This window comes from Lipotes vexillifer, unplaced genomic scaffold, assembly GCF_000442215.2.
Source record: "Lipotes vexillifer unplaced genomic scaffold, Lipotes_vexillifer_v1.1 scaffold860, whole genome shotgun sequence".
Taxonomy (NCBI): Eukaryota; Metazoa; Chordata; class Mammalia; order Artiodactyla; family Lipotidae; genus Lipotes; species Lipotes vexillifer.
Genome location: NW_006789568.1, coordinates 538,608 through 548,080, shown reverse-complemented (window position 1 = coordinate 548,080; position 9,473 = coordinate 538,608). Strand labels below are relative to the sequence as shown.

The 9,473-nt window shown below is 42.9% G+C and overlaps 1 protein-coding gene across 2 annotated transcripts in view; it reads right to left on the bottom strand.

Annotated features, from left to right (window-relative positions):
• ARMC9 (armadillo repeat containing 9) overlaps positions 1–9,473 on the bottom strand; it is a 142,656-nt gene that overhangs the window by 125,079 nt on the left and 8,104 nt on the right. Inside the window, exons 2-5 of one of the 2 annotated variants that reach the window (XM_007462743.1) lie at positions 9,129–9,216; positions 7,414–7,539; positions 3,959–4,129; positions 2,187–2,342 (exon numbers count right to left, since the gene is read on the bottom strand). In XM_007462743.1, the coding sequence (XP_007462805.1) occupies positions 2,187–2,342; positions 3,959–4,129; positions 7,414–7,539; positions 9,129–9,179 (504 nt within the window). In that variant the 5' untranslated portion in view covers positions 9,180–9,216. Of the gene's footprint in view, positions 1–2,186; positions 2,343–3,958; positions 4,130–7,413; positions 7,540–9,128; positions 9,217–9,473 lie in introns of those variants that run through there. The other variant, XM_007462742.1, reaches the window with a different exon arrangement.

Here is a 9,473-nt window from a genome sequence, read left to right as displayed (position 1 = left end):
AAAAAAAAAAAAAAAGACTTGCCAATAATTTTGGGGCTTCCCTGGTGGCGCAGTGGTTGAGAGTCCGCCTGCCGATGCAGGGGCCACGGGTTCGTGCCCCGGTCTGGGAGGATCCCGCATGCCGCGGAGCGGCTGGGCCCGTGAGCCGTGGCCGCTGGGCCTGCGCGTTCGGAGCCTGCGCTCCGCAACGGGAGAGGCCGCAACAGTGAGAGGCCCGCATACTGCAAAAAAAAAAAAGAAAATAACTGTCGGGACTTCCTGGCAGTCCAGTGGTTAAGACTCCGCACTCCCACTGCAAGGGGCACGGGTTCGATCCCTGGTGGGAGAATTAAGGTCCCACATGCCGCGTGGCCAAAAAAAAAAAAAGAAGAAAAGAAAAGAACTGTAAACCTAGTATTTTAACCCTATCTGAGAAAGCAATAAAGATGTTTTCAGACAAACAAGAACTGAAAGAAGGGATCCTCAACTAAAGGAGATTTTAAAGGAATGTATTTAAGATAGAGGAGAAAATGATCCCAGATGGAAGGTCCTCAGGGCAAGATGGAGTGGTAAGCAAACATACTGGCAAACGTAAAGGTAAATCTATACACATACTGACTGCATAAAATAATAAAAATTTCAAATTTGCGGGGTTAAAGTATATAACTAAAATATTTGATAATAATAGCACATAAGTTGGGAAGGAGATAAATGAGGTTAATGCATTCTAAGGTCCTTGTAATGGTCAGGAAGAGAATAAAGACATTAACTTTAGATTTTATTATGTACACTGAAGTATCTGTGATGACCACTGAAAGAATATATTTAGAGAGCAGGGCTTCCCTGGTGGCGCAGTGGTTGAGAGTCCGCCTGCCGATGCAGGGGACACGGGTTCGTGCCCCGGTCCGGGAAGATCCCACGTGCCGCGGAGCAGCTGGGCCCGTGAGCCATGGCCACTGAGTCTGCGCGTCCGGAGCCTGTGCTCCGCAACGGGAGAAGCCACAACAGTGAGAGGCCCGCGTACCGCAAAAAAAAAAAAAAAAAAAAATAGAGAGTAGCAAAAGGAAAAAAAATGGCATAAAATGACTCTCCACGAACACTGATGGTCTCTAAATTCCTGAACTCTGAAGAAGAACCTGACCTCTGCCTGGGGACATCAGACCTGCTGTGGCCCCAGAGGGACCCTTCCCTGACGCTGCCGGCTCATCCTCACCATGATCTAAGCTGTAGCCACACTGCCATGTCATAATTCTCATAAACAGAAGCCTTGACTGTGAGAACTTTCACAACTTTCTAACCGTTTTATATTTTCAACCTTCTAGGAGAAGACAGTAAAACTAAATTTGGACTGACCAAAAAAAACAAGCACAGAATTCAACTGTGCTAACTATACAACAATCCGGCTTTGACGAGCTCAGTCAACTACCTGACCTTCAGTTTAGCAGCTACTATTCAGGAGTAATGAAGTTTGTTTTACTGAATTATAGTAGAAACTGAAATGTACTGAGCTTGGAAGAACTGCATCCATCGTTCAATGGCAGGGGAGTAAGCACCATACAAATTCTTGGAAACAGTGTGAGATCTTTAGAAAAAGTATCTTGTTATATCAAAATATTTGTCTCTAAATACTTTTCAATAAACCTCTCAGTGGGACATATTAATTTTAGTAAGTCAACAAAAATTACCTTAATAGGTAAATCTTACTCATAAATATTGTTCTAAAATGTCAACTAAAATGAAGAATAACAATTAAAAGAGCTATAGGCAAATAGTCTGATGGTAATATAGTACACAATCAGGTAACCAAATATATACCAAGTAAGTGAGAATTTTAACACAAATCCAAATATTCATAGCCAGTGATTGTGTAAAGTAGCCTAGTTTTTCTTCAGGCTACTAATTTTCATTCTAATTGAATAAATTATTGTTTCAATACTGCAAAAGTATACACAGAATGATTTAAGAGGTTAGTATATTTAAAATATTTTGTCAGTCTGGGCTAACAAGTCTTGGTGCAACAAAAAAAAGCACATTTTATAGCACAAGAAAAGTTTGTTAAAGCAAATTACCTGTACATTCTTTTAAAATACAACATAACATAAGCAAATTTTAGCTTTTACAGCATCATTCAGAAAGCACCAATGTATACAAGGTGAAACTGCCATGCTGCCCAGGATCTGAGACAGGATTCAGAGGTGGTCACTTACCTGGAAAAGCTCTTTAAATGAGGGGTGTACCATGGGATTGGGAACAAAAGGCAGGGCATAGAAAGGGAGAAACTCCGTGGTCTGGCTCAGCGCTGCCCCTTTGGTCTCCAGGTAGGTTTTGAAATAAGAAATCCTTTCATCCAGTTCCTCTTTGTCCTGCGAGGAAGGGAGGAGGCTCGTTTGAGATCTCCTGCTTGATGCCAGCTCACCTGTTCACCTGTCTTCTCTCCGAGGCTCCTTCAGTTCCAGCCACGTCGCTGGCATCCTCCCCGTCTGGCCCAGCCTGCGTGCCGTCACCAGTCATCCTAACATCACCCCTATTTCGCCCCTTCATGAAACTGTCAGGAATATCAGAGAACTAGATATATGATACAGTTCAAATGCTGCCTTTTCAATCTATCGTTACCATTTTCTCATATCCTTAAAATTCTTCATAAACATCATTCTTAATGGCAGGACAAAACCTCATCTTGTGGGTCTATCATAATTTATTTAACCAATTCCCCCATTATTAGATATGTACACTGTTTTCATAGTTCAGATATCAGAAATAACTATTTGTCTGCATTCCTGTCATTTCCTTACGAGAGGTTTTTAAGGGTGAACAGTTACCGTTTTTAACATGGAAACACTTCACGAATTTGCATGTCATCCTTGCGCAGGGCCCTGATTCCAATTTTTTTTTTTTTTTTTTAGTATATGTGCTGCCGAAGAGAGCGCTTAAAGGTGAATAGTTTTTTGAAACGGAAGTTTTCCATATCATCATTCCTTTCCTTTATTAGGCTAACTAAGAAGTGATCCTGCCTGCTTCGCTGCTTCCAGGTGTAATCCCAGGCAAGTCGGGTCTCCCGCCAGGGTTTCCATTTTCTCCTGGGCCTCAACAAGAAGGTCCACCCTGGCCTCGCCTGTTACGTCCCTCACAGCCTCATACACAGGCCAATTCTTCTCATCGGTGCATCTCACTTCACCTACACCGTGAAGCCCACCGGACTTAAAAAATTTATTGATCTTTTTATCTTACAGAAAAATGGAAAAATTAGAAAATAAAAATAAATACAAAGAAAATGAAAAGTCTCCCTCAACGGCACCCACAGGAGTCCTATCTTAAGGAACAGCCTTCCAAGAATGGCTGCCACGATGTGCTCTAAGCTGCTCCTCTACCACTGAGCCTTCCTGTGGCCCCCTGACATTTAATAAGTTAACACGGGTCCTGGGGGCAGTAGCCAAGGCGTGGAGAAGCCACGAAACAAACGTGCGTGGTCCGATGTCAGCCTGGCCGGCTCCCCTTCTGTCATTCCCTCCGTGCCCCAAGGTTCACCAGCAGAGCAGTTTGCGGCTGCTCGCCTCTCCCCTTCACAGCTCCAGTCCCACACCTGCAGGAAAAGACTGCAGAAGCTAAATTCAACTTAACACTCGAACTTTCACAGACGGGCATATACCATTTTTCCACTGTTTAAGCTTAAATTTGTCTTCTAATATACGGTCGAAAATGTGGTCTAAACACGTATTCTCTTAGACATACGTGTCTTGAGGTATTCAGGAAAATGATGTAGCTTTCATTACAGAAGTGATTAACTTTCCATGTAAATTAGAAAATAAACTGCTGGGAATGAGATAGAAAATCATTCATCAGGATGTAAGATACCTATTCCTTAGAAGCAATATGATAAAATGGCCACAAAACTAAATTAATCCTCATTTGCAAAACAGAACAGCTAACATTCTCCTTTAACACACCATTTGGACCAACCCACGCCATAAGGTGAACCTACAGGCCTCCCTGTGGAGTGTTTCAGAAGATAGATGGCAAAATGGATGTGTAGGTAGAATTCCAACTTCTGGGCGAGGGAGTCGCCAGCCCGGATGGAACTGGGAATGTGCCCCTCCCACAAATCGAAGAACACCTTCTGGTCTCCACTGTCAAACGCAGCAAGGAGGTCCTTCTGTGGAGAAGACATCAGAGTGAAGCCTGGTCATAGGCTGGTCAAGCCCCTTCTCTCAACACCCCGAATCCTCACAACCTCCCACCACCTTGGATACAGATATACTCCATCGTTTCAGTGTGAGCAAAATTAAGTCTCCTTTTCAGAGGTAAGGGATAGGAAAATAGAGATCCAGAGGGCTTCAAATTGCCTAGGCTGAGATTCCTACAGACCGACCCTGGTTTTCCACTGCTCTGCAACATCAAATCTGAGCATTCTAAACAACAGATACAACATTTAAGGTCTCTGAAATGGAAGGAATCAGGCATAGGCCAAAGATTGAGCCCAGAGACTCATAGGCAAATGAATACATTGAGGTCGTCCTTTGGACTTGCTGACCCACTGTACGCAACTGATGAGAACAGGCCAGACCCAGAGCCCAGCCAGACCTCAGTGGAACAACCTCATACCTATGGAAAGTTGCTGACACCACAACTGCCAAGTCCCTGAGCTCCTGGGAGCTCAGCCACACGGAACAGTCGATCCCAGGCCTGGGAGGTGGGTGCTGTCACGTGCCCGCTGTTGCTAGAAGCATGACTGGCAGAGAGGGCAGCGTGGGAAGCAACCACAGAGCCCAACACACGCAGGTAGTGACTGCACGGGCCCTCCCGTTCCAGGAACAAGGAAGCCTGGGCTGGAGATGGAGGAGGGCGCACAGGCCCGGCACCAACCCGACCTCGGAGCTCTGCCAGTCTGACTATGTGGGGCAGAGACAGCTTCCCAACTCGCCATGCAATAGCTGAAACAGAGAATTCTGGAGAAAGGTGGTGGCAGTTACCATGTCACCTGTCTCACAGGAAAAATGATAACTGATCCATCACAAATACCCGCTGTGTAATTTTGCAGATTTAGGTATAAGGCAGAATCAAAAGAACTTCCTGTGACTCATATTGTTTTCCTTTTTGTATCAAAGGCCCAAGATCCTCAGACCTACATTTTGTGCTCAACTGCAAAAGCTTTTCTTGGAGTGCCTTTTCTATAGAATCACCAGTTCCCCAACCCATCACCACCATTATTTACCACCATTATTTGGTCATTGTTCTTTTATACTTTTTTTAATGGTTTTACATTTTTTCTGTAAAATTGTCTTTTTTTTAAGGTTACATATTCTATTTGTTTATAATCAAACTTTTTAACATTATAAAATAGAAATGTACAGAGAACAATGTTACATTGTTTGGTCATCCTTAAGTCAAAGACATTCACTGATAAGGAATCTTCCACTGTGAATCTTACAAAAATGTTCTCTACGTCACATGACCGAGAACAACTGTCTCTGAATATTACCTTAGTCTGGAAGGGATTGGCATACATTTGAAAGAAACTCAGAATGTTTCAAAATAAGCTCTACAATGAAATTCTACCTCTTCAAAACTGGCCTCTTTCTGTCTCTCAGCCCTGGAAACAGCAAAGGACAGCTGGTCAGCAATTGCAGGCAGGGCGGGTACCAAAATAAAGCAGAAGCAGCTAAGCACCGCCACCTCTGGAAGAAACTGGGGGAACCTGGCCAGAGGACCCCCTTTGCTTGTCACTGACTGATGCAAAGGTGGAGGGGAGCCTCCCAAGGGTGTGCTGCTGGGGCCCGGCCCCGCCCCAGGCTCACCTCGGCTGAGCTCTGAGCAAACCCTGCGAGCCACTCTGGGGAGGACTGTCCTGCGAGAGGTCCAGTGACTGTGTGAATGAGGTGACCGCAGACTCTCGTGGGTATTTTAAAGCTTGGAGTCAAGGTACTTTCTTAACATGGCTTGGCAAAGGAAGTCTATGTATCAAATGGCCCATCTACACTTTATTCTAAACTCTACATTTGTAGACCTGGGACTACAAACCTTTGCTGTGCCATTATACTCCCAATTTATGAATCATATTCTATACCTGGAAATGGTCCCTGCGTTTAAAGTAGTATCTACACATAAAGCAATCCAGTGTTACAACTCATAGGGTCACAAAATATTAACTTCTCAAATATAAACCATGATCACAGCCAGCATTATGAAGATCAGAAAATTTACATACCACCAATAATCACCTATAAACACACACACACACACACACACACACACATTCTTACAGAACTGTGCTTAGGGAAACTCTCCCTTTGCTGAGTGCCAACTTCACAAATGTCCCTAAGTCACTGCTCCAGGTATTTTTGTTTGGGAAATCTGTAATGGCAGGACACAGCTGTTTATTGAATGAGCAGAAAAGACAGGCTTCTCACTATCAGAAAGTTTCAAGGTCTTTCAAGTTAAGTACAGCCTCTGTTTCCATGTCTAATAATGACTAGATTCTTGTTTCATGTTCTGAAAAGTTTGCTCCAGGGTTGGGAGGTATCATCAGGCTGCCCGATGCATCACTGACAGAAGAGCCTGCGTCTGAAGTGGTGGCAGCTCAGAATCCAGGTGCGTGAGGACTGGAGGGGCACTGGGTCGGGGGCCATTGCGACGGTGCCTCCGCTCAGTGGTACCCCGTGCCAGGCCACTGGGGAGTCGGGCTGTGGCCTGACCTCCAGCTACTCAGTGGGACTCTCAAACAGAGTCTCATATTTTTCTTAGAAGTATGTATATTGAAACAAATAAATTTATTAAAATAATAAAATCATGCAAAGCTGAAATACGCTGCCTCAGGAAACGGTATGTTCTCTTGTCACTGGATGTATTCACGGTGAATCAATCACTTACCTAGGATGTTACAAATGGGATGGAGCATCAAATAATGGTTGAAATGAGGACTTTTAAGATCCTGTCTAACCCTGAGAATTGAGGACCATGTAATATCTGCCCTTTGCAGCCCACTGCAACAGGCTCACCGCTGCCCAGGCCTTGCTTTGAAAGGATGCTGCTGCCTTGCATATGGCTCTTGCTCCCTGCCCCCTCCGACCTCCCCAAACTAGAAGGCAAGCACCATGAGGGCAGAGATTTTGTTTTGTTTTGTTCATTGCTGTGTCTGCAGTACCTGGAATTCATAACCTAAAACTCCTCAGAATGGGGACCACATTAGTCTTAGTTTCTAAGCATTGCACAGTTTCTTCTTGCCAAGAAATGTATGTGAAAGATCTTATGTTGCCACCCATTTCCTAGGATACAGAGATTTGAAAATGACATTACTCATTTATCCATAAACATCTGCACAGTCTAACAGTCACTGTGCCCAGGTCCCCAGAAATATTCCAACATTCTCTAATGGCAGCATTTCTTACAAATTTGGAGCATCTTGATTATCTACAGCAATCAAAAAAAGTAAAATGTTACCTGGATTATCGATGATTGGGAGTCCCTTAAAGAGCCACATGCTGATTTAGATAACGGTATTCCTTTTATTTTGCATTCTTTTGAAAATGTTTTCAAGGTGTCTTCAAATTCGGCAAAATCTAAATACTATTTAAAAAAGCGCATAAATGTATATATATTTCTCTGTTTTAACATCAACAAAGTAACCATCTTTGATGTAATTGTACCAGCTCAATATTATCACAAAATTTATAATGGGGTTAATGAACTGTCATCTTCGGGAGAAGTAATTTGGGATCCAGCTTAGAATTTACTTACTGATACACACACTAAAAAACTAGAAAGACAGTATCATAGAAAACATTTATTTACAGAAAACAAATTTGTTTTTAGAAGGAAAATGTGAGCTGCATTATAATTTATTTTTTATTTTTTAATTTTGGCCCCATTGCACGGCTTGCGGGATCTTAGTTCCCCAACCAGGGATCGAACCCATGCCCTCGGCAGTGAAAGTGCAGAGTCTTAACCACTGGGCCACCAGGGAATTCCCTTATAATTATTAACAGAAAATAAGATGATATGTGCAGCAGCCTGAAAAAGGCAAAAGTGATCAAAGGACCTGACAGCTTTGGGTCTAGTAGGTCTCTGAGAATTTGTTACTTGAAACAGAGGGATCAGAGGTAATGCTTGCCCCTAAGAACAAAAGGTAAGTCATTAAAAGATGGGCAAAGTCATCAGCCACCTTCAAGCACTAATGATCCCCGCCCCACCCTGTCCTGACACGCCCCCTGCCTTGTGTTAGTGACATGCATTACGGTCTACTGCTGCTCTCCACCCTTCTCTGCCCTTCTTTACAGTTTGTGTCAGTCGTAACTTTCTGTTTCCACCTCCTCTAACTGTGGCTATTTCTCCAGGCCCTATCCACAATTCTCTGCTGTGACAGCTTTGAAAATTTATTCATGATCACACCAAAGTCCAAAGCTGCATTCCCAGGGTGGGTGCCATATCCTTGCTCCACAGCCATGTCTCTCAACGCCTAATGGACAGTTTAATCACACAGTAAAACAGCAGCAACCATTTCTTTAGCACCAACTCTATGCCAGCCCCTGCTAAAGGCAGTAGAGAATACCAAAAAGCATAAGGTGTGGGTCTTATCCTTCAAAAGCTTTCAGCGTAGGACACCTAAATGTCCATTAATAGGAAACAAGTTAAATAGATGATGATGCAGCCACTCAGTGAAATACTCTACAGCATTCAGAAGTATGAGGCAGATCACAGGAAGAGGTTCATACTGTACTACTGTTGATAGATGAAAGGCAAGCTGCAGAACAATGTGTGTGGTATCATCACATTTTGTAAAACAAACTATAGTCGTGTGAATATATTTTGAATACTCATAGAAAAAAGTCTGGAAAGGTAATATACTAAGCCATTAACAGTGGTCACTGCAGGAGGGAAATTCACTGTTTATACTTCTATACTGTTTGAATCTGTTACCATGAGCATGTGCTGCCTTTATAACTTTCTTTAAAGGAATTCTAAAAAGCAGCTTTACAATTTCAGTTTAGTTATGAAAACAAAATATAAATACATGGAAAATTATAAAAAGGAAAACGGATAACTGTAATGTAATGATAGAAACATTACAAGGCATTACAGAATTTCCTGCATTGTAAAATATAAGTTTTACAAGTTTTCAAGATCTTTTTCTGTGACCTGTGTTTTGTAAAACATACCTCTTTCACTAGTCCAAGTAATTCTGATTCATGAGCCAGAACGTCCCCCATATTGAACCGTTACTGTTAATTCTCACAGCAAAAATCTCTACAAGGCAAAAACATAAGACAAAGGCTATCATTCCAACTATCTGTAAAATAACAAAAAGATAGCTGTAGTGGGCAGAATAATGGCCCCCATGTCCTAATCCCCAGAACCTGTGAAAATATTAGGTTGCACAGAAGGGGTGGATTAAGGCTACAGATGGAATTAAGGTTGCTGATCAGCTGACCTTAAAACAGGGAGAGTAGCCTGGATTATCTGGTGGACCCAACATAATCACAGGGGTGCTCATCAGGGAAAGA